A 26,725-nucleotide genomic window follows, 5' to 3' on the forward strand; every position below is an offset into this window, starting at 1 on the left:
TTTGAGGAAAATCTAATACAAGTAAGTCTTAAACTAAGCTCATGAGTGCTGAGGACTTGTCTGCTGTTATATCCAGTCCTGTGTGTCACAGGCAGGTTTCAGCAATGGCTGTGTTTGCAACGTTCCACCTGAGAGTTTTAATTGGATTTTCTTCACAAATGAATTTTATTTTTAGCTGGTATAGGTAGGACATGTTTTTAGAAACCTCATGCTGCATTGCATTTCATCTGCAGCGAGGAAAAACTGTGACAGGCCTCTGACAAAAGTCCAAGGAAAATCTTAAATGTTACAGAGTGGAGGGGAAGAAAAGAAAGATTGCTGCAGGTGACTTAAACTCAGATGCTGTCACTTTCTGACTGCCAATGGAATTGGCTTCACATTCTACACCTATACATGTAATCACATTCAGGTTTGACTTTGTTGACTGTTATGGCTTTGTTGTGAAGGATGGTGAGACACTACACCAGTCAGGGGAGTGAAGGGCCAACCAGAACTTCTGTATAAATGAGTTCCTCAGTCTTGAGGCCCAGGCATTCATCTTCTACTTGATGGTGGCTTTCAGTGTGAACTTATGCTGATTTTGTATTAAAGCACTTTAACAGTTCTGACACTGCACCTTCCTACTGTATCTCCAAATTACCATAGAAATGTAATAATTATGGCTATCAGCAAGACTCTTCTCTCACACTATATCGTTCACTTAATAACATTTAAGAAGCAATCAGTTAAATAAATAAATGGATTAAATCTTATCTGTCTCTGTCAGGCAAAGGATACAGTACTCATTTAACATGATAAACTGAGCCATATCTCTTCTTCCAAAGCTGGAATCTTATAGCTTAAGTTATATTTAGTACATGTTCTTCTTCCTAAACCCCTTCTTTCTTTCATCAATCAAGCTTCCTCTAAATTAATTGTTTTTTTCCACTGTATAAAACTAGGTGGACTCAAATACAGGAAGAATCTGGAACATTTGGTTGTTATTAGTGTGGAGATAGAGGCCTCACACATACAAAATATTAAAAATACTTAGAAATGTTAAAATTATTTTTGTTTGGGGAGTACACAGCATGAAAGCAGAGCTCGTAATACAACAGATCTTTTTCTTCTTTATTTTTATTGTGCAGTACAATTTTAGGTTAATAAAACAAACAAAGACAATACTTTTATTCTCTAATCCCCACATTTTATTATTTTTATTTAAATATAACATACTATACATTGTTGCTCAGTGATTTTGGTATCCCTTTTATTTTCTAAACCCCTTCCCCTGTTTTCCTTTTACTCAGGAGACTATTATGCTCAGGGTGACAGAAAACAGAGCTTATGGTTGAGGACTTGGGATACTCTAATATCTGCAGTTTGCTCCCACTATAGTGGGTGTTACAGTATACCAAACACACAGGAATCATTGATTCCTTCAAGGGTTTTTTTATTTTGGTTAATTTTCAGAAACCACTCTTCATGTCACAAATGGCTCCTGGCTCACTTTGGAAAAGTGATATTTCCTGATCTTGTCATTTGAGCAGCATGGTGTTTTGAGTACTATGATAATATTTATGCATAATCCTCCCCTGACCAAGTCATCTAGGTAAGTCTGTAAGAAGAGAATTTCATTTGTGCCCTAAATGTTCTTTAAGTCGTCATTCAATACTGCATTCATCCAACTCATACTGAAGGTTCAGTATGGGTGGTCCATTATGTCTTGTCAGTTTTAATTACTGATTACAAATTTAAAAAGAGACTCGCTTTTATCATGGTAGGTAAATTTTGCTGTGAGTTGCAATTACATTTAAAATCTAAAATTCTTATTTCTCTTTCTAGAAAAATGTCATTTGTGAAGAAGAAAACTGGAGATAAACTACCATGAAATGCAACATCAGCTATCAACTAAAAATATGTTGTCTCTCAATGAATTCCTAGTTTTAAAAGAGCTGACTTTATTTAAGGACAGGAAATATAATCTGACCATTTTGTATTTTATGGGAAAGCTTTTTTTTTTTTGCTTTTTTTTAAAAAAAACAGCTACTATTTAAATAACAGATTAAGATTGAAGTGCTGGTTAAACATTGACTTAAATAAGTTATAGAAGATTCCAACAACACCAGCCTTTATAGAGGTTAAACATTCTCAAAAAGACACATTAAGCAAGGCTCTCCTTTGTACCAAAATACAGTCTCCAAACAATAAAAATAAAACCAACTTTTTCACAACGAGAAATATTGAAGATAAACTGCAGCATCAATATAATCTTATAGTTATCAGTAAAGTATTTAAAACAAAATAATATTATACTACTTTTGTTTCTTACTAAAGACACTGCAAAGGCTTATTTATTTATTTAGTGGAATACAATGTGAAGACAGTGGTACAAATTGTTTGATGTACTGTTTTCTATTTATCTGCTCTAACAAAATGAATCTCAATATGGTTACACTGGTGAGCTTTCCAGAGCTCTCTAAAATTACTGAGTAAAGCAAAATATAAAACAAACCTTATGTACCTTTAATTGAACAGACTTCATATTATGCTTAACTTTATTATACTGCAGTTGCTCAAGTTAAGCCATGGGATGAGTAACACTTCATAAAATTGTGCTGGATATTATGTATTTTGAGCCTTCAGTTACTGTGATGGTTGTGAAAGGCATGCTAAAGCTGGAAACCAGCACAGCTTTTCATTTGGCTCTCATATATAATATACACGAGTAATAATCTCTGAAAAACGCATGAGCATGATTTGGATCGCACGAGGGTGATTTTCGTCTCGCAGCCCTTAGCTAGACATCACTCCCACTATATGCCTGTGGTTCTTCAAGCTGGTACCAAAGGCAAATGGGTTGAACAAGTATCAATTGAGTAAGGTATGCAGGACTGTGTTGCCTTCTTGCTTGCCTTTCAGTGGCCAAATGTTACACTTAGGAATTACACACTACTGTTTTACTTCAATGCTCACAGTCTCAGTGATTTTAACAGGGCTGACCACATCAGGGTTCCAGCCCAATGTGTGCTGCAGAATATCACACTGATAGCAGTGTGTTAGATCCTAGCTCCAAACTGAAATTAAAGGCAGGTGAATATACACACAGATGCATTGACACCCAAGTACAGATGTGGCTCCTTTTCTCAACTTCAAAATAGCAGAAAGACCCTTTGAACAAAGTATTTCTTGAAGGTTTTTCTTGAGTGCTGATAAGTACAAAAATTTCTGCAATATAAAGACACTCAATACCATAAATCCAAGCACTGCTTGTTTGGTCTTATGCTTAAGTGCAAGACAGTTTATGAAAAAATGGAGTATACACTCTAAATTTTCCCTTTAAAGCCTTGTCTAATTCTCTGAGTACTTCTGAGGTTCTGACATTTTAATCTATCAACCTCTCTGTGAAGTACTAAGAAAAAGGGAAAATAAGAAAAAAGCAAATGAGGAAACATTTCAAATAAAAAAGATATTTAACATCCTATTAAATAAATAACTTAGAGAGAAATAAAGAGAAATGAATTTAGGACATACAAGCAAACCATACTATTCATTTTGTTAGAACAGTTATACACTACTTTGCTTATCCTATCCATTCGTCCACAAGGCTTCTCCAGAAATGTCATTATTTGTGCATATGACCCAAGTGCTTCCAGTAAATACTTGTGTGTCTAACTGTTCATTGAATCATTAGGCTTGAATGAGCAATTAAGGACTTTGATAAGAGTTAGTATTCCATAAATAGCATTCCCCATGAAGATCACGCAACAGATTGTCCTAAGTCCATCAAGGTCTGTTGCAGTGATTAAAAAAAAAAAAAAGTTCACACTGGCAATAAATTCCATCCCCTTTGATCCAGCTTCATTTTGATTATAAGATATGACAACGAACTAAATAAAGGTATTTCATGTGCCAGCAATAAGTACAAAACCTTCAAAGGCTTCCCCTGCTCTCATTTCAAACATGCAGATGTCTGTGCTACTTCTCCGCATCTACCTTTTAAGAGAATTACCAAATATTCTTGACATAACAGCCTTTGGTTCAACTGCGTCAAAAAAAGTTTGTTCATCTACGACATGACTACCATAGGAAGAAAGTGAGCTGAAGTGTTTTTCCTTCTTGTTTTCTGTCCTCTCTTCGTGGTTCCCCTCCCATTCAGGGCCACAAACATTTGCCTTCCATTGTGCTTCCAATTTAAGGATGCGTATGTGTTATATCCATTTTCTTCTATTCTTTCCTTCAATTTGCAATCGCTATTAAACTCCTTCTGTTAAAAGAAGAAAAAACCCACAGATTCAGAACAAACATAATATTTCAGCATACTGAAAGAAAATACTTTTTAAAAATGTTTCAAAAGATTGTAGTCTCTTGTATGTGACACTCTTTTAGGATTCCACAGTGTATTTAAAAAAAAGTTTCATGGCATATAAAGCATCATCAGTTAAACTGCAAAAAGTGAAATTAAAAAAGGATATAATTAATAATTCAATGCATAAATATAGCAGTTAAATGATTTCATTAATTAAGAACTGAAAATCAGGGTCTCTGTGTTGGAATATGGCAAGAATATTAAATCAAGTTCTCATTCATAAACTCAAAAGCATAAAGAAGCAATCTTGGAATCATAAATCACATTTCATTTCTAACAAATATAACTCTTAAATACCTTGAATGAAATTATTGATACTATACATTAAACAAATATTGATGGTATAGGACTATTTCTTATTTAAAGTAAGAATCTTTGAACCACTCTGGTGATGAAAAAGGGCTTTTTTTTTGGATAGGTGTAAATCACTGTTAGGCTGCTATCACAATTGGTGTGAGGCCTATCACTTGGCTGACCTGAAAAAAAGCTTAGCCTAAAAAGGAATCATGTATGATCCCATATCTTATTGACTAAACAAAGTTGGAAGTAATTTTATGTATGGGACCAGGGATTAAGATTTTCTGTTTTTAAAGGAGAAACAGTTGTCAGGCTGTTAAAATGAATCAAAAATACAAGCCTGTGGAAGAACGTAGGGGAGCCTACTTATTTTTTATACTGTTAAATGTAATTTTACGTAGATGCACTGTTCTATATAGAAGTCAAGAATAGTTCTTTTCATAAACAAGTATATATAAAGCCATCCAATTTTAACAAACTACTTATATTGCATTTAGAAGGCTTTTAAAACTGGGGTGTTTGAAACATAATTAAATTAGAATGAAAAATCAGCATTTTGTTGTTCCTGCATTTCAGAAAATAAGATGTCATTGCACAGCTCAGGGAGAAGCAGGTCAGAATCTCAGAGTATGATGTACTAACTACATGTACTATTTTTAATGTGATCATGAACAAGACAAGAAATATGTCTGAATAATAAATCAAGTTTCATGTCAATTAAATCAAGTTAAATATATTTCCCATACCTATTAATTTAAATTAGAATTTTTATACTAGTTAATGATAAGGGCTTTGATCCAGTGAGCATTTTGTGTGAACAGTTCGTTTCCCTTGGTTGCTTCTACAACCATTGAAGACTTGCTTGATGGAATTGCACATATTCAAATTAAATTTGGCTCCCAAAGTGTTCTTTAATTTCAGGATTATGATCAGAACAATGATAAGCGAGGAAGACACTATCAAGGCAAGACTCTTTACAAGACCACTATTGGCACTGCCTTCACCACAAAGCCACCATATAGATAATTTACCAGTTGTTTTCTGCAATATGTCACCTCTGGGATCAAGGTATTAAAAAGGGAGGTGCTCATCAATCACAGTCCTAAACCACAGTAACTTCTCCTATCTGCCAATTTGTTAAAGAGACTTAAAGAAGGTAAATTTGTTAAAGAAATCTAAGAGTGAGTCTTTTCCCCCTCATTTTAACGAAAATCAGTCAAATGGAAAAGTATTTGATTAATACAGAAAGAGCTTTGCTTGTTTTCTTAGATGCAGAATTGTACTCAAATTCAACTTGCACTTCTATTCTTAGATAACAGAAAATATGATGTTTTGATGTGCTTCTGAAGTCTTACTGGCAGGGGTCTGAGTGCTACACAGGACTGCTTTACTCATTTAAAACAATTTTCAGCATAAGTCTGCACCAATGTCTATTGTGCACGTGCTCAAGGGTGTTTTTAGAATTTTTATTGGTTCTGGTTTTGGTATTCGTATCCATCTGCAAGCTGCCACACTGCAGTAATATGAGGCTAACTGCAAGTCCTGGGATTACTGGAAAAATAGTAACAGAAGCATTCTTGAAATTGCTAAAGTATTATGGAATAGGTTTTGATAAATCATTATATTGTGATTTTATGATGTGAATACTGAAAAATTATCTCAGCTGGAATTAAAAAAAAGGTTTCCCACATTCGTATCTTCCTGTCAACACTATTTCTAATACACTATGAATTACTGAATCTTATGGCAGCAATTTCCATCTATGGTACATGAAAGCTGCTTCGATGTCTTTTGTACATATATAGTGTTGGGACAGACTCTAAACAGACTCTCACCAACCAGGCAAGGCTGACAACTGGGGTTAGAGAGTCTGTCTTGGGCTTTGGGATGGACCATCACAAATGGCTGAGGTGCACCACTGAGATGTGTGGACTGAACATGGTGATTTATGCTAAAACCCTCACCTACCTCACAAACACACCCATGATCAATGACTGTATTGAGTAACTCAGTACACAGTTTCCTCTCTCAATAAGCACTGATCATCCTGTGTTTCTGACAAGTATAAATCTAGAAGTTAAATCTACATTTACAGGAATATAAGAAAAATGTCTTGTTCTTGTCTCTCCTTAATGTGATTCTTTGAAACTGTCGCAGAGTTTAGAAAACCAGCAGTATGTTATTGAGCCAGGAGTGACTAGCCACAGTGTAGGTGAGAGAGGACACTGTATATAGTTTGTATGAACTAAACACACTCTCTTCTTAAGAAAGAGAACCAAATGACTAGAGATCCTTTGAGTCTCACTTGAGATTACCATTACTTCATTGTTTCCAGCAGAAATAAGTGGCCTAGCTACACTGCTCAACCATAAACTCAGTCCCTATATGTGACATCCTTTCCACAAAACATATGGATGATCTGAACATTAAGCAACCTGCAGAATGGCTCATAACCTTTCCAGGAACTGGAAAAACATTGAAAAACTGCAAATCAAACCAGATGTAGTACCAGAACAACCTGGTGTTTCTGTAATCATGGGGATGTGTGAGGATATATTTGAGTTTAATTGTTACATTTATAGATCATATCACTTTATAGAAAAAATTGGATAGTTTCTGAGTTTCCTTGAGTTGGTTTGTTTTTGTTTGGTGATTACTTTTGGGATTTGGTGTTTGGATATTTTTTTTCCCTGAAAGTATCTGTAATCCCAAACTTACACAAATGCAAATTAAGTGTATATGGACAACTTTCAAGTGTTACCTGAATTCTGCTCAGATAAATCTCAGCTGCTGATATTTCAGTTCATGTCTCGCTGTACTGTCCATAAGCTTACTCATTAGTCAATGTAGTCAATTTAAAGCCTGCTACTCTAGGAATCTTCTTCAAAGTTTTAATTTAATGATTTGGGGTGTTCACTCCATCAGCTCAATGATTTCAGGCACCTTTATTCCTCTCTCCCCACCCTCAAATTTCTGCTAAGTGTGATTGCTCTGTAGAAAAAACCAGGGAAAACAAGCCTTAAAGATTACATTTTGTGAGACCCTGTCTACTGAACACTCCTTAAAAAGCAATATGACTGAGGCAGTAAGCATGATAAATCCCAGCAGCTATGTATGACATGAGCTTAGCAAACAACAGGAAGCTTGTGGAGAGGGGTGATCCTGGTTTATCAGAGGATGAAATTTTGATAAAAAGCTAATTTCAGCTCTATTTAGTAGCAATACACAGACAAGCAGTGTTTCAATAGGCAAGACAGGGAACTGGGCTGATTCCTGAAATCCATCTGGAATGTGAAAAGGTACTTACAGAGCCGTAGACTTTTCCTTTTTTGTTCATGGCTAAATAGTAGTTGCTCTTAATAGACTTAACTGCCACAACTCCAATTTCTACAGATGTTATCTCCAATATGCCTAAAAAATATAAATTGAGCTATTTAATCACTTTGATACAGGATTTTCTTTCTGTAGAAAAGACAATAAACCTGAAAAATACAAGACTTGTAATATTTAGGACCAACTGACCAAAAAACTCAGCAGAAGTATTTTTTAAGTCACTACAAGACTATACACAAATGTTTTTCCAATTAACATGTTTCCTAACCCCACATTTTACAACCCATAGATACTGAAACAACTTCATTCTTCCTAGCAAAGATTTTACTATAATTTATCAGAAGAGACATTGAACCACAGCATCAAATTAAATATATAGCATATGTCAATAGAATATTGGATTTTCCCCAATCTTTAAAACCCTGGGTAAACAATTTTTTCCTTGTAGAACATTTAGATAAACTAAATCTCTTGGTTGCACTGAGCTGATAAATTCACTTTTGGCAAGTGTGTTGACAATATGGGAAACAGTAAAACCAACACTAATGGCCACACTATCTTTGTCTTCCAGATAGCAGAAACATTTTGCTGTTTGTAATAAATATTATTCTTCCCCCACACCCTGGCTTTAAAACAGTCTCTTTCTGGGACATTGGATGCTTCAAGGGACCTGTAATGGGAGATACATCTTTTCATCTCTGTTTTCTGCCCAGGAACATACTGATTTGGGAGTAGGAGACTGCATGCCTGGCTCCAAAATTTCTCCTGTTCCCCTGACACCTATGTAGCAACAGTTAGATCAATATCCTGGCTAACTCAGTGTGGCACACTTAGGGTGTACCAATAGGGAAATTACAGGAGGGCCAAAACTGTCCTCCTTGATTAGGCTGTGGTAGCTTACATCAACCAGGGCCATGCCCTTGATTAGAGCCTTGCCATGTTTGCAAGGCTCTAATCCCTATTATTCTTAAAATATTGTTCATTTTCACAGCAAAGAAAAGCCAAAGTTGCTTTCTTGATCTTCTGAGAGAGCATTGTTACAGAGGACTGAGCAGCTCTCCCACAGGACATCTGCTAAAGTAATTGTGCTCAAAATCAGAGTAAAATGGACTAACTTCCGGATAGCAAACTAATAGAGGGCAAGAATCTGATGCACACACTGCTGCAACACCATGAGTGATGCCTTTTTCTTTTTTATTTTCCATGCCAAAACTGATGAGAAGAATTCAGTTAATTCTTTTTGCAGAATTGTATTCTGAACTGTGTCTGGGTCCATTCCTATCACCAGTACCATGACAAAAATCCAAACCAAACCAAACCACAAACAAAGAAGCAAGAAAAATACTGGCATAACATGTGCCATTATAAATTTTCATGTTGAAAGGGATTAAACTGATTTGGATTTTGCTATACTATCATTGTAACAATAACATATTAGGCTATTTCATTAACTATTTCACCAAGAGCTGAAGGAGAGCAGTGCCTAAATAAGAAACTTGTACAGAATTAACCCATTTTAAGTGTCTTGCACTTGAATGATGGACATCACTGCTTTCCAGTAAAATACTTAAATAAAAATAACACAAGTACAATTAGTGAAAATATAGTCTGCTTTTTCTGGTAAAGTTTGTTTGCAGTTTCATACTCCATAATGTTCCTGGTGGAGCAACTGTAAGGAGGTCCATGAGGAGAAATGTTACTACATTTATTATATTCAAAACAACTAGCTTGCTTTTAGCTGGTTAAGCTATTTAGTTGTAGCCAAACATAGAAGAATTGTTCCAAATTATTGTCAGGTTGATAATATCATAACTAGTGATCCTGGATTTATTCTCACTGAGTGTGTTCTGTGTACCTGAAAGCTTAAAAAGGTATATTTTTGTTGACAATTTTGCATTTTCTATCTTCTACAGTATTTTATTTGGGAGAAGTAGATATTTAATGGATGTTTTTCTTTCAGATCAATTTAATCTTGATCTGTTAACCCTTGGGCAATACAGACTTAACTTGATACTTTGATACTTTGCTACTCTCTGTAGTCCCCCGAAGAGTTACCTGCTAGTTACAAGCACTGTTACCAGCTAGATTTTGTCTAGATTGCAAATTATTCACTGTATTTACAGATCTTCCCAAGAGAAGAATCTCTAATTTGATAGAAGTCTTTTGAAGGGAGTAGGAATCTTTTATTGGTTTCAGTGATATAGACAAATCTGCTGTAGACAAATCACCTACTCCTCTGACATGAATCTGCAAGAAAGTCTAAGAAGTTTCTAGAACTTTGAAATAATTTAATTAGAATAAAAAGAAGTAAAATGCATTTGATGTAAGGGTGAAAATATGACTTTGATTATTCTTGAAGTGCTATTAAATTCAGCAGGAATATATTTTAAAAGGAAATTGAGATATACAGTATGAAGCTTAAAACTACAGTGTTTCCCCCTTTCCCCATCCCTTTCTTTTTTATTTTTTTTATTTTCTTATTCTATTCCCAACAATGTTACCTTTCATTGGAACTCTTTTTTCTCTTCTCTAAGACTGAAACAAAAAAGGCATTTCAATATGCTTCCTTGCATGCTTCTTGTATCTGATATTATACCATTGCTTGGGCTTAGGTATTTCCAAGCCTTAAGACTTAGGTCCAAGAAGATCTCTAAGGTAAATAATTTCCATGATATAATGTGACTTGCAATTATTCTTGATAATAAGCAGTACAAAAAAATTAATGTTATTGGGGTAAAAGTCTTAGGAGTTACTTATTCTGATTTCATGCTTCTTAGGAACTTGGAAATGAAAATGAATTAACTAAAAATAAATCAAAATGTTCTGGCCTCTATTATTGCTTTAAACCAGAGAGCACACTGTTATTTCACAGCCATAACTTTGTAAAACCCAACAATTACAACTAATCCTCATTGACCACATTCACTGTAAAAGCATAGCTTTCAATACCCAAATAATTTCCAATTATAATTAGAAAGATTTCAAATATCAAGATGAGATGTGCCCTGTAGCTGTGCATGCACTCTCTTTACAGGTCCCAAAGACTTTAAACATATTCCCAATAGAACCCAAATGTATTTACCTTAAATAAACTGTATTTTTATACTTTATAAAAGTGATCATTATACATATTACAAGGCAACAGAAACCTGTTTGTCTTCTTGCTTTGCACAGAGGGTCTGTAAAAACTACAAGTGAAAATTGCACCTCCTTGGTTATATGTTAATTAAAAATGTCCTATATTTTATAAAAATGCTGATAAATATGAAGCAAAAAATGCATAATATCCTAGAAATATAATGAAATTATGTCAATCAATTCTTAGGAAGGGCATTTGACAGAATATCAGATCTGTTGTCAAGGCAGAAGAGCAGTGGCTGTAGACGTGGTCTGCCACAAGAAACACTTGATTCTGGGGCCAAATTCAACTTCTTTGCAATGTGAGACAGTGGTAATTTTCCTGTAGTTGTGTAATTTGTGTAAGGAGTTCTTATAAACACATTTAGAACATCTCCATCACTAGTTGCAGTCCTATCCATGCAGAAGAATGGAACCACCATTCATCTTCCCACACCTTTCAAAGATTATCCCATACATGCAGCAATCCACAAACAATCTCTCCTCCCCCCTTTGAGTTTTCTTCTGTCTGCAAAAGTATTGTAGATGAAGAGTGAGGTCTTGAATTTGTAAGGGAGCTTAAAATACAAGTCACACAACCCACAGTGCCACAGTTATGGGCAGAAACCTCAAATAATAACAAACCTGAATAATAACCAAACCTAAGCTTTGACTTAAAAATTAAGTTTATTTGAAGTTAAACCAGTTCTGTTTATAAGACTTGATTCTGAATTTTATTAATATTTGATTTTTTTTTTGAGACTGCCATCATTCCTACTCTAAGTCAGAAGTTAATGTACTGAAAGACCACAAAGCAATCTGCTAATATGTCATCTTTAGATCAACTATAACCAAAATACTAATGTTCCATGAACTTCTCTATACAATGCGCACATCTAATACTTTTGGATAAGCCTGAGATATATATCTAAACTTATGGAAGATTATAGTAACAAAACCTCTGAGCCTTCCTGCATAACCATAGTATCAGCATAAGATGTGACAGGTGCAGAGTGCATAAAAATCACATTAAAGACTAATTATTAGAGCCCGTTCTCAGATTCACACAGTCTGTACCGACTTCCTTTTCATCTTTTACTGCTTTTATGGCTTTAATTTCAGAGCAGAGCACGGATGAGTCAATCAATGTTTCTCTGTAGCCAAGCAAATGAAGGATGCCACCTGGGATGAGAGAACCTCTTAGGGATCGATAATGAGAGCCATTGGTTAGCAAAGGAGGAGTTTAGGTTTAGCTACAAAATTGGAAGGAATCAGTTTAGCTAGTATACATCCTGCAATCTAGCAGAAACAATTAATTCAGAATCACAGTTAGCCTACATTTTTCTCTCTGGTCAGTGAAGACAGCCAACTTCAAAGGACAGTTCTAAACACCACCACTCCCTCTATTAAGTTTCCAAAGCTAGATAGGTTAAACTGAAGCAAGGGAAATTCTGGAAGTGACTTTGAGGATCCATCTATCTTGTCAGTTATGATGAGTTCAGATGTTCCCTCAAGGACACCATGTTTGTCGCTTTCATCACAAACACACAAGCGTGTAATCAGATTTAGCTAAAGTGCTAGGGAATATAAACATGTTTGTTTCCTTCAGATGGACTTCATTCACGCTCTTGAGATTGAATGCTGTTGGCACATAGAGCCAACAGTACCTGGTTGGCTCTGGTTCTGTTAACCAGAGCTCAGATTTCTTGGGCTCTGTGTTTTGAGCTAAGATGGGAAGACATATAAACAGCTGCATGAATGTTGACAGAAAATGTTGATTTCTGAGCCTCTCAGCCTGCATGACCCCAACACTACAAGATTTGGTAACTTTTAGATTAGACACAGACAGTGTAGGAATACGTTATCTGATCTGGTTTTGGGACAGAGAAGCTATAAGTGACAACTCATACTAACCAAGGAAGAGCAGTGATTCATATGCCAAGAGAGAAAATGGAAAACAAAACACCACAACAGTATAGTACATATGATTAGATGCAGGGTTGCAGTTATCTGATTAGATCTTTTGACAAAGATGCCTTAAGGAGTTTCAGCCCTCCCTGGCTTCTTTTTCCTGCCTCTGTGCTGAAGTTCACCAACCCTTCAAATGTAACTGTTTGTGGAGCAGCACTATAAACAAAATCATTGGAATGATTTGGCTTGGAAAAAAAACTCCCAATAGAAAACAAATCAGCCTTAAACCCTAAGGACTAAACAATCCAAGTTTTTGCAGTCAGTTTTAGTAGTATATATTTTCTGGACCTTCTAGTGCACTCTTTTTGGTCTCTTTCCAGATGACTAATTTTTTTGAACTGAGGTGCCCAAGACTGGACCAATGTTCTAACTAAGGCCTGATGGGTACTGACTTGAGCAGAATGACTACTTCATGTGTTTATAAGGAAACTTGGATCCTAATCCAAATCCTAATCGAAACTTGGCAGTCCATGTATTTTTCCATTTTGTAGACAGGACCAGGCACTCAGGATTTCTGCCAAATCTTAAATTTCCATGTCTCCACAGAAACATGCAGGAGAATGGAAAGCTTATAAGTGAGTAGTACAGATCAGTACATTTTCTGAGGGCTGTATGGATCTGCCTGGGTGAAATCCCAAGTTATCTTTGACATTCACGATTACTTTATTCGCCTCCTGCATTTTACCACTTGTATAAGATTCAAAGTGAATAACTTTAACTGGAAGAAACTGGATAGAGGTAAGGCAATTCCATTTAATGTCCATTCCAACAGACTATGGAGGGATAACAGACAGCTGCACTGCAGAAGGAACAGTCCAAAGGCATGGTCGCTGATAGAAGTATCTGTACATCACCTGCAATCTGTCCTTTCCCTCCTGGGGAAGGGAGTATCTCCTAGCTGGGTGGAATGTATTGGCAAGAGAATTAACGGGCTGAAATCAGCTAGCAGATACAATACCTCTATTTGCAAAGGGGGTGCAAATGACAATTAAATGGAGCCAAACAGTACTTAGGCACTGACATATATGAGCAGATGGAAGCGAGCCAGGGTGCTAAAGCAGTCAGAGTATGTACAAACAGATGAAAAAACTCTTATGAGGCATTGTATAGGCGTTATGGGAAAGGAAACCCAGCGTGCTGCAGATGTCCTCTGCAATTTGTCTACCAACAATCTTTATCCAAATGACAAGTTTGTTGTCTGCTGCTAAGACTATCTGACACATACTGTGGCTGTTGCTCTAGCTAAGGCTGCTAGAACAACAGCTAAATGGGATAATAGTTCTCTTTCATCAGTTTTGTTTCATTTTGGACCTCGTTTTTCTTTAGGGTGGATCTTGACTCCCCTCTGTGCAAGCAAACAGGACTGGAAAAATATGGTCTGTTATTTCCCCATCTCAAAACTTACCTTATTGTGGAAGGTAGGAGACAGAAGCAAAACTACCTGCATAGCTATCACAAAGCTTACAAGTGTGCACTGCACTGCCTGTGGCAGGTAGGATCTTCTCCCGAATGTCTATGGGCATAATAACTTAGTAATGGGGGGAAATAGAAAAAAAAGTTGCAATATTCTACAGGCTCCTCTTTAAAATACCATGAGTAAGAGCAGTTTCTAGCAGTATTCTGCTACTGCTATGTTTCTCTGGGAAAAAAAAATGATGCTTTAGTGTTTTCCCTGCAAATCAGAAAGTTGCCAAACACACTAATCCACAACATCAATTAGTTGTTGGTTCTAATGGTTTATGTCTGTCTTTGCCTCACATGGGAAAAAGGAGTCCATGGTATTTTAAAATATGGGACCCACGTGTCTATAATGAAAGATTACCCCTGGACAGTTGTAATGATCATTATTTTTCACATAATTATATTTGGTGGTAGTTACTCATCAACACTTTCAGTAGTTTTCTTCTGCAATGCCACAAATATTCCTAATGTTACTTGATCATAATAATCACTTTTGAAAGAAAACTTTATAAGGACTCTGGGAACAGAATGAATATCTGGGAAGTGTACACTAGGGCAGCTCTACGGTATGGGTAATCAGTATTTAGAAAATCAATGAAAACAGTATTTCACTGTATCTAAAAATTCCTTAAAATTCACATCTGTTTTTGGCCGTCCTGGCTTTTTTTTCCTCCAGAATTTTTTTTCTTAGCCAGTCTGGATAATATCAAATAAAAGGCAGGCCTCTGACCTTAATACTTATATTTATATAGTTTGGGACAATGTTGTATATGATTTGATGGGTGATTTTGAGTAACTTATAACCTAGTTGGTACTTTGCAAGCAAACCACTCTCTAAACTTTTTCAAACAAAGTATTTATTGAAAGACACAATTGTTATAAAACTTGTTGTTCAACAGTCTCGGAGTAAAGAAAGATAAATTAATTGCATATTGTTATTATATGAGAAGATATTAAGACCAGCAGTTTAGCAGCTGAAAAAAACATGATGACCTCTGATCACCAGTTTACTCTTTTATCCATTAATTGCTTTTCTTTCTCTGACATAAATAATTTTGTGTGCTTAATGCATCCTAAATGGCAACCACTCAAAAAGACACCACTCAATAACTGTATTATTCTTGTTACAATGCTAGGTGACCCACTTCTCAATATTTAATGCTAGATTTTTTTCTTTGTCTTACCTATTATGTACATTTCCTTCTTCATCAAAGGTATGCAGTAAAAGCATGTAACAAGGTCTGTACTCTAGCACACATATGTAAACTATGGCCTGCTGCAGTGCAACCTGATATATGTCTTTCACAGTGTTTTCATCTTTAATACTTGACTGTCTCTAACCTAGTTAGACCCCGTATCTTCAGACTGCTAGTACAAACAGTTCTTTTTAAACTTTGATGAGCACTGATAAGTGCTGTCTTCTTAAGCATTCATTCAACACCTCATAAAAAGCAGGATTACAAAATCGTCAATCTTGCACAGAAACTTAAAAGGCTGATCTGAAGAGCACAATCACTTCACACCCTTCTGCTTTTATTATCTTTAAGTCTCCTTCTATATTGTTTCCATCTTCCCTGCTGACATCTTCAGATAACAGCTAACAAGCATGTTTTGCACACAGGATTATGTGATCTACCTGCACGTGCTTGCAACTCACATCTTGTCCTTTTATAAAAACTATGGTTCCCTAGCCTGGATTGCTGAAATTTTTTGGGGCTACTTCTTCTCAAACTGTGTGTGTGCACAAATGCTTGCTAAACTATGTTTAAAAGATAATGTATCAAATCCACAAGGTTTGATATATTTTTTCCAGTTTTTCTGCTCAACATTCTGCAATTTAGCAGCACAAAGTACACTCAAGCAAGGCACCCCAATGAACCACTCAGATGACAGTGAGTGTGATTTGTGCTGTCATACCAGCAGAAGCTGTGTCAGGAAATGTGTAGAGAGCAGGCAAAGAATGTCCTATCCTCTCTGCCTATTTCTGTGTCAGGTTCAGAGATACTTTTGTTTACACCACTGCCTAACACTGCAAGGAGAACCTGTCCCTAGGCCATTTGAAGAAACCTGTCTGACAATCATATTCACACCTTATGGAGCTGGTCTGGTGTGTCCCTGAGAGGGCTTGGATCAATTTTCCTCAGAATATTACCTCTAGAGGCTTCACCTGTATGTCAGAGACACCTGTGGATTTTCTGTTCTGATGTCTGACATATTGGGAAGGCTGTGTGGCAGCCCACCAGTTTGGTCCTGTATAGTCTGATGGCAAGGTCATGTAGGCACTGCTCTGCATGGCCTGGCATCAAACTGTTAAAAACCAAAGGAAGTAGGACTGGCTTGGTCTTGTTTATGTGGTCCCTGCAGTGAATTATATTGAAAATCTTATGGAAATTGATCCCAGTGGAAAATAGCTCATGCCAAATAAAGCTAGGTGTGAACTAACAAGTGCAGTGTAAAACATTAGCACTGGATCCAACAGCCACCTTGGGAAATAAGTTATTTGACAGTGTAGACCTGCAGTGTAGACAGCTTTGGAGATGAGCAGCTGAAGAGCAGAGCTGCCATATAATGGGATTTTGCATGTGGATGCAGAAACACCTGAGAATGTGGGATCAATGGTGAGCATGCTCCTTGTACAGCCTGTGCACAGACATTAAACGTAAAACTGTCTACAACTGCTTGTGCTTGACCAACTCAATAATTGTATTCCAGGTTCTTTCTACACGTTGTATAGCTGGTGCATAGAAAACAATAAAAAAACAAGTTATGGGTTAAAAATAGGGGGGAAAAGTAATTTTTCTTGGGAAAGTAATCAACAAAGTCCTGGTATTTTCTGTCCTCAGTGTATTCATTAATGATTTACAGTAATGCCATGAAAAACCCTGCTGATTATACTAAATTATTCAGGGTACTAAATCTGAAGGAATTGGGAATAATAATTGCAAAAGACTCTCAGAACCCAACCTGATAAGGCAATTATTCCAGAATAAAATGCAGAAAATAAATTTCTGAAATAAAATTCCAGAAAAAATATCAGTGTAGGTGAATGTTGTAAAAAGTGATGCACACAGGAAAAATAACGTCAGGTTTATAAACATTGAATGTGTTACAGAATGGTTTATGGCCCAGCTGCTAGCTCTTATTCTTGTAATAGGTACTAAAAAAATTTGAAATTTACTGGAGAAGAGTAGGATGTTTAGGAAATGAAAAATACAGCCACAAAGTTTAAATCCATCCATGACTTCATTTTAAACCCAAATGCTACAGTTGTCTTTTGTTTCATAAAAGATAGAACAGAACTGGAAAAGTTACAGGAAAGAGCAACATGCACTATCAGAAATAATGGTTAACTAGTATTTGAGGAATACCTAAACCACTTGGCTTTTCAGGGTGGAACAAAAATGACTTCAGTAGCAAAAATCTGTAAAACTGAAAGTAACTGAGAAAATGAAAAAGGAGTATGGACTATGCACTGCATCTTAAATGAAATTACTGGCCAGAAAACAACAATTTAATGCTTAAAACTAAAGAAGTGATTTTTTTTCACTTGTCAGATTACAGCAATCATTGTTAGGATGTCAGTTTACCTGAACTGAGAAGAAATCAGAGCAATTAATCCCAAAATAATGTTCTAAGAGAAGTAAATCAATACAATCATTGGTCTCTGAGTTGCATACTGATGCACAGTAGGGAAGTGTAGCAGGCAGTTAGCACTGTCTGCTTGTTCCTCTCCTCTTGGGGCTTCTCCTGCTGCTACTGTCAGAGACAGGAAACCAGACTGACCTTTAGTCTGAAGCAGTGGAGTCACCCTTTAATTCTTACATATACATTCCTCCATATAGAGAAATGAAAGAAAGCAGAGAAGCAGCCAGCAAAGACCAGTCAAGAGCAAATTTCATTAAATCTAATCTGATTTTATAACAGCGTAACAGGTCACGTCATGAAAAGGGCTATGTAGTTAAGCTTTTGACACAACCACAATACATTATCATAAATACCCTAGTTTAATATAAATTTATTTTAAGTAGGATGAAAAACAGGCTAGAAAACTGTGTTTAGGCAATTGTTGCCAGGATTAACTGCAAAAATAGAATGAAGTGTTGAGGAAGCGCAAATGCAGGAAGAATAACAAGATAAGTATTTTGCAGAAAAGTTTCTGTGTGGTTACTGGTGTACAATGTGGCCTTGAGGGAGGAACGTGAAAAGTGAATAGCCTCCTGACACATCTAAACATGTTGAAAATACAAAACAAAATCTTTCTACATAATCCAGCATTTGGAAGGATTCATCTGAGTTCTTTGCTTGTTTCAAGGTAGCCTAAGCAGTGCAATCAGCATAGTGTTAGGCATAGAAAAACAAGATTTGTAGTTAATTGTAAGTTAAAGTTTACCTTAGGAAGAGGAGAGTTGGGAAGAAAAAATGTAACAGTAACTTTCAAGTAGTTCAAAATTTCTGGGAAGAAGAGGAATATTGCATGAAACAGACAACAGAAATAATGGGCTCAGCTACACAGAGGAGTAAGAGAGGATGTTAAGAATAATAAGATTTTAATAAGGGTGATAAAAACTCTCTTTATTCATTAAAGATACTTTGGAGTGTGTGCAGACTTTAAGAGCAGGTGATAAAAGTGTCCAGCTGAGTTAATGATAGATATGTTGTGGGACAAGGGGATGTACCACATGATCTCTTGAGAATGCTTCCAAGCCCATAAAACTCTGTTTTCACACACAGGAAGCCAATCAATTATTTCTGAATATGCTGGGCTGGACTTACTACACCAAAGAGCAGTACTTTTTACAGTATTTGCACTTCGATGTACTCATAGTGTGCATGGTGTGCTGATGATATTTCACTACCAAGGAACCAGTTGTAACTACTGTATGATATTTCTGGCTAGTTCACTGAAATTCCAGGAGTGCAAAGAAACTCTAAAACGTCTAGGCAGCAGCAGAAGATGGTTCAGATATAGCGCTAGTCCTAGGCAATAGCAGGAGTGTAATCATTCACATTATGGTGACAAAAAATTCAAAACCATAGTTTTTTCACATTGCATTGTCTTTATAGATTACATATATATTCATATATATACATCTATATTGTCTATATAGATTAGATATATTATATCTATCTTTGGATACTTGCCTCTAAATTGTGAGATTTATGTCCCTCATCCCCATGTTCTTAATTTGCTTATTTTGTGCTTATGATCTGATCAAATCCAACATTAACCATATTTCCTTTTTTTGCTCTATTAGACAAATAAAACAAATTGCAGACTCAAACACTGCAGTCAGTGCTGTTTATACAAGAGGCATTGATTTCTGTAAATAAGTAGTAATTGACAACTGTACTAATCCTGTTAGACTGAAATGTGAAGGGAATTTTACTTAAAAACAAAATAAAAATTGTGTTTGAACACTAGTAAATCCTAGAGAACCTGTGATTCAGTACATGAAACCTGGACTCCCCATTATAGTTCCTACAAGAATTATTAATTTATGGTCTCCTTTCACAAATCAGGCTCACAGACAGCAAGTATCCTACAAGGCAAAGCATGAAGATATCACCTATGCAAATTTGATTCTTAATGGCCATTTTTTTCTGCCCACCTCTATAGAATTACTTATTTTTTCCTATTCTTTACTTTCCAATACCTCTTTTTATTCTCAAGCCCACACTGTAATCTCCTCCCCTTTCCTTGTGGACACTAACAAAAGAACTTGATAGAAAAAGACTAAGTTGAAACATGTGACTAAGGATCACAGTGGCTACCTTTAATCTCTCAGTCTCTTTATTTACTTTACATGTTTTCCTGTTTTAAAAATTTTGTGCCAAGACCACTCTTGGGAGCTCCTTGCTAGTTTTAAACTAGCACAATTAACAAAAATTACAATACTGCTGAATCTTTTGTCATGCATGTGCTCAATCATAATTCCCTTCCATGCAACTACAGAGCAGTTGAACTGCCTGACTCCACTCAGTCCCTCTATTACATTCTCAGCTGCCTATGAAAACACAAAAGCCTTCAGAGACAGCAAAATATAAAAATCTGGAAGGAAAGATAGAATAAATTTTTGTATCAGGGCAAAAATTATATTCAAAATATTTTCTTATAACAATAGAGTAACATAATTTGAAAGTATTTGTGGTGATTTTTAGTTTCCAGGTCTCATATATTTCACTTACATAGTGAGCAACAGCAAAGACTCTGTAAAATCTTTAACAGGACAGAGATGATGACATCCTTGTTGGCAAACCACCTTTCCAGCTCTCTGGTGTCAAAATGGAACAGTTCTGGCTCAAAGGGATCTAGCACATTGCCTTTAGTATCTCAAAGCTTCCAGTACCATTGCTAAAATATCAGCTGACAAGATCTAGTGCCCACTGACCTCAGAAATCCCTTCTAGTTGATCTGATGACTTTATATATCAATCTCTGATATATATGTCAAAAGCAATGATTCCAGTGCTAATGGGGCACATAAAAGGGAGAAAAAAATCCCAAAGAAAGGCAAGCTACACACAATCAAGAAGATGGTGAATTTCCAAAGGGTGGCGTAAGTTTATGCCAGATTTACCCTTCTCAAATTCCATTTCAACAGGACATGTCAGACAAATGGGTAAGCGACGAGGCTGTCACTATTCTCAGCTATTTCACCATTGGTTGCTCAAAAACATTTTAAGTCCAATGCTCAGAAATTGATTTTAATGAGAAGTATGCTCTGCTTTAGAGAGACTTCAGAGAAGCCTTCTCTCTTCTTAAAGGTGTAACATACATATAAGCAGCAATCATTACTATCACAAGTTATACTGCAATATAATTTGCAGTTGATACTTCAGCAATTCCTGATTTCTGTGCTACTTCCAATGAAACATACATAGCTTGGAAAACTATACATAATACATTCTTGCAAATCTGTGGCCTGTGGTAGATTAAAATCTACCATTTTTCATAGTGCAGAACTAAAAATTTGTAACTTCTCGCTTTTTTTTTGCCTAGTTTCTAATTGGAGCTACATCCTCATTTACATGAGAACTCTGAGTTATTCATTAACAAAAGTGAATGAACATAAGTGAAAGTTATTAGGAGAAGCCTACTAATACTTGAACTTCACTTCTTCAAGAAACCTGGCATATGTCTCAGTAACAAGGGGCTAAGGCAAATCACTGATGGATTTGTTATGGGACCACTCTAAAATGTCTTCCCACTCTACTCTCATAAAAAGATTTTTACCATGTACATTAAAAACAAGCCATTACCTCTGTAAGTGTTAACAGACATGCCCCTGAATGCCACTCCACTTAATTTTACATATTAGCATACAGATTACCACACCTGGAAAGCGTGTGACCCTCATTGCAGGATCATTAGCAATCAGAGCCAGTAAGATCAGTTTGGGAAGCCAGCAAACAGTTGATTCTGAGGACTGATTGATTTGCTGCAGTGACCTTGCAGGATAATAGCAAAACTTGAAAGAAGACTGCATTCTGACATCTATGTCAGTGTTTCATCTGGAAACACTACAATAATTAAAAAAACCAAATTTTCCTAATTATCTCAAATTATTTGAATATCAGTGTCTGAGTCCCAGCTTAACAATTTCAGCATTCTTGGACACAGCAGAGATTTCTCGATGCTTTTTCATTTCAGAGAATGCTCCAGGTTGCAAAAGCCTTTGAAGGTCTTCTGGTCAAAACCTCAGGGGCCAAATCCAAATTTTCATATGTTGTTCTATTTCTTGGTTTTTATTATCTATGTTATATCTGATGTGTCTGTCTTGAAAAGAAGTTAGGTGACTCCTGTAACTGAGGATCACTGGAATCCATCTCTATCAACTACACCTTTCCAAACTGGATCTGTCATATGCAAACTGAAACCTCAGTGGACAGCACTGTGTTCAAACCAGCATCAGATTTAGAATCTGGTCCTGATTCCAGTGTAAATGAATTAGAAGCATTAAGCTCAGAGAAGATCACTGACTTTTGACAAGAAGGTGGTTAATGGGGCACTGTAAAACATATGCAAAAGACAGTGACAGCTGATTCTGATTTCTCTTCCAACATGTGGATTATGTTACACTCACCCAAGCGCGAAGCTTTCATCTCAAGCAGTTGTGAAGGTGAAGGTTTCTAGGGGTCTCATTCTCTAATTATGCCTGACTTAGAATTCACTTAACTTAGACTAACACAGATAGGAAGTCAAGTTCTGTTAGCTGCTCCACCTTTCACCTTACCACACATCTGGGAAATATTCAGATCAAGATCATAACCTTGCATTTTGGCATTAGCTACCTAAAAAAACATTAAGATATCACCAACAATTTGCCTTTGACTGGGAAAATTAGAAGCATATTTGAGACGTAAACACTGTTGTGGCATTAATATTGCTGGTAATGATTAAAGGCTGCTACTTTAACTTTTGGCTGCTACTTTTTGGAATAAACCAAAACTGACAGCCTTAGTCCATGCCCATTTTCAATTTAAACAAGATAAGGAAATCTCAGTGGTAATATCATATTCTGAGCAAGGAGGAAAGCTGGGAATATTTACAGATGAGTATTTTCAATGAGGTCTCCAAAAGGAAAGAAGTATGTGTGAAGTGCTGTAACAAATTTGTGGTTACAAAGCAGAAGTGAGGATAGCACCCATCTCTTTCTGCTGTAAGAGGCCTCTCTACCACTTGAACTTATAATTGTAAACAGGACCCATGCACATCCTTAGCATTGTTGCAGCAGAGGGCAACATTCATTAGCCAATTTGTTTCGTATTAATTAGTCAATGTATTAGAATATGCTGACCATAACTATTACTATATTTCAAGAAAAGATATCAGCAATCAGAAGCTAGCAATATAGGAGTACCAGGGTAAGCATACCTGGGGCATCCTTCCGCATGGAGGAATGAGGAGTCTCAAACTCCCTTTCCTCTACGGTTTCCAATTCAAACTACAGAACTGGAGTCTAGAGTTGGGTCTGTGTTAGGCAGGATTAGCTCTAACAACCATAGTGGTTAACTCTGCTTACTTCTAGGATTATTTCTGTGCTGAGGTTTCTGCTAATAAAAAAAAAAGAAAGATGACTGCCTAATGTAAAATACTTTGAGGCTCAGGAGAGATCAAATTGTAGAAGCGGAAGTCAGGATAACTCATTAAGAAAGAAACCACTTAAGTGAAAAATTTGGATTGGGATTTGGTACCACCTAGCAAATAAAAAATTAAGTTTTTCTAAAAATTTATGTCTAATCCAAGATTACTGCTTATCTGGTTATATAGTTAGCCATAATCATATGCACAGATGCTAAATGTGGAAGTTACTATTCTCTTTTATAGTGTTAAATGCAATAGGTTGCAATACATGAACTGTCAGACTAGATGCTATTTATCTTTCCATAAAGAATGGAAAGATAGACCTAAGATTTGGTTTATACTAGCAATTTTTTGTCTATTTATTGCTTTTTAAATTTTTTTTCCAACTTTGCATGTTAAAACTAGAATTCCTGTAAAAAATCAGAATTTTATGCTGAAACAAGTGTTTTTTTACTCATCAAATTTTCACATTAATGAGCAGGATAACAGTGGTCGTGTGAAATCATGAAGCTGTATGTGCTGCTAAAGATTGTGAAATGAGATACAGCAGACATTAACAAAAGCATCTGTCTTGCATGTTTAGTTTCTTAAGCCTTTGATGTGTTTCAAATATCAGTAGAGCCTTTTCCTCAGCTTCCCCATTGCAGTGCAAGTTCAAAGAAAACATATAACAAAAAAGCTGAATTGTAACAAAAGCTTTCTAGCAGCTTTGAACTGCCACATACAGATTAGCAATTATAAAAAATGCCATAATATATGAGATAAGTTTATTAAACAGTTGTTTTATTAGTTGGTGTTAATTTATTTTCCACACTGTGGTGGAAAAAAACTATAGATGCTTGGAGACACCAGGAATATACAGGCTGTACACTGGCCATAGGATTCATTGTGAAAAATCCAGTTCTAGAAAACAAATGTAATAAAAAATTCAAGCAGAAGAAAGCAGAAAACCTTAAGTATGCAATTTTTTTTTCAAGATAAAAATATCTGTTTTATCTGTAACAAAATTTGAATATCATTGCCTCTCATGACAGTGGTGCACAAAGCGCATACATGAGGGTACTACTAAATATAGGTAGCACTCTAGAAAGGGTAGAAATATATACAAAAATTTGAGGCAGAAGTTCGCCTTAATAGAGAAATTAAAATACCACAATGTAAACTGAGTACAGATCTTCTGAAACCCTTGGAATTCATCAGTGGTTGTGTCTAGAGAAACTTGGGTAACATCACTTACCAGAACAATTAGAACGATAAAGATTTTGCAGCAGTTGAGGCAGTAAAGAGAATATTTTAAAAGAATATATTCTTTCCGCTTGGTAAGACATCTCAGTATCTGACAGACCAAACCTACTTGTGTGACAAACTCCCATGCAGGCTAGGAGCTTGCACAACTTAATTGAATTTAAATGCAATTCAGCTTTAATATAATGCCTCTATATGATCAATACCCCTTCCCCCAAAGAAGCAAATAATATGTTTAAATATATATGTTTTATAAATAAGCGCATGCTTTTTTACCTATGCCAAATGAATTTATTACGAAAATTTGTGTCTGTTTTGTATATATGCAGCACATTTTTATCAGAGGAACAGTTTCCTATTTTGTACTTGTACTGTTTAGCATGAAGGGATTAGCAGCATGGGGCATTGGAACCTAGATGGTCTTTAAGGTCCCTTCCAACGCTGACCATTCAATTATTTCTGAGCGCTCACCATGCCACTGCGCTAGCTCTGCAGAGGGATTCCGCCCAGTGACTTCACCGCTGTTAATTCTCAGGCTTGCTTTTTTAAAGCTAATTTTAAAAGCTTTGTCATACTTTAGTGAACAAGTTGTCTCTTCTCCAGACTAAGGCTCACCCTTTCTGTCTCAGCAATTCTGATTCTCTGTGCTTCTGGGCCATTGGTCCAGTTGAGCAATGATGATTCCACTTCTGTTCTCATCTTACCATGTCTTAAGTGATAGCATTTTAGACTGGCATGCGGCTGCAAAGGCCAAGTTGCCACAAAAAATTTTACATTACTCTTTACTTAAAAGACACCAGAAAAAAAAATCATTTCAACAACAAAAATGAACTGACAGAGGTAATATCTTCAGCTATGCACCTGCAAGTGTCTAAATTCACTTGTCACAGCATTAAGCTGCATGCAGGAAAAGGGATTCTTCTCATATGTGTGTTTTTGCGTATGTACTGAGCATACTAAATATTGTACATAGATATGCTTTATTATGTTGTTGATGTTAAATTATAGTTCAACAATATGAATGCTAGCTACTGACATACTGTTCATGAAGACATAGATATACACACCTATATTTACACACACATATTGAGCATTTCACATTTAATTTAAATATACTCCTTAGCTCTGAAGTACATTTACCTGGATGCAAAATACCTGTCATATTTCCCATCAGAGGCCAAACTGCTACATAGCTGTCAAATTGTTCATACTCTCAAATGGGGTTGAACACTTATAAAATTAACTAGCCAGTGATATTAATATTTTTGATACAAAAATTATGTGGAAAAAGAACAGTTAAGGGATTCTACATGAAGGCAAAATTATAGTGACATACTGCAAATATTACATATAATCCTAGGGCAGAGGGTGAATTTGTTTCTCTTAAAATTTGATATATTTCAGAGCAGGCATGAGACATCATTTATCTTCCCTTCTCATGTTTCTACTCACAAGACAGATGTCAATGTTGTCTAATGGATAGATCTTGTCTAAGCTATTTCCCATCTGGAAGCAGGCCAAACAAAAGTAATAACAGCTAGAATGAGAGAATGATATATTTCGGAAAGTATTCCAAGCTTTTCACTAATTATGGGCATCTTTTCAGCTTAGTTGTGTTTAGCTAACTTTTACCAAACATCTATGAAGACCATGACTTTATTTTCATGACATCAGATAATACATGTGAATACACAGACATATCCCTAAGATAATAATATCTACTACTGATAATGCTTATGAATATTAAGCTCATTAATGTAGGTGTTTGCATCTTTTTCCATACCACAGAAATTGTCTGCCAAATATCCCAATGCATGATTTTTCTGCATATTATAAATAAGCAGAAACATCATTAAGTGGCATCAAAGC

The 26,725-nt window shown here is 35.9% G+C and overlaps 1 protein-coding gene across 5 annotated transcripts in view; it reads right to left on the reverse strand.

Annotated features, from left to right (window-relative positions):
- Positions 1-2,137: 2,137 nt before the first annotated feature.
- The window catches only part of FGF10 (fibroblast growth factor 10), a 58,819-nt gene continuing 34,231 nt past the window's right edge, over positions 2,138-26,725 (reverse strand). For all 5 annotated transcript variants that reach the window (XM_064736669.1, XM_064736665.1, XM_064736668.1 and 2 more), the window contains 2 exons: positions 7,953-8,056; positions 2,138-4,246 (listed from right to left, as the gene is read on the reverse strand). In XM_064736669.1, the coding sequence (XP_064592739.1) occupies positions 4,049-4,246; positions 7,953-8,056 (302 nt within the window). In that variant the 3' untranslated portion in view covers positions 2,138-4,048. The remainder of the gene's footprint in view (positions 4,247-7,952; positions 8,057-26,725) is intronic.

The sequence above is a fragment of the Zonotrichia leucophrys genome, chromosome Z (assembly GCF_028769735.1).
Source record: "Zonotrichia leucophrys gambelii isolate GWCS_2022_RI chromosome Z, RI_Zleu_2.0, whole genome shotgun sequence".
Lineage (NCBI taxonomy): Eukaryota > Metazoa > Chordata > Aves > Passeriformes > Passerellidae > Zonotrichia > Zonotrichia leucophrys.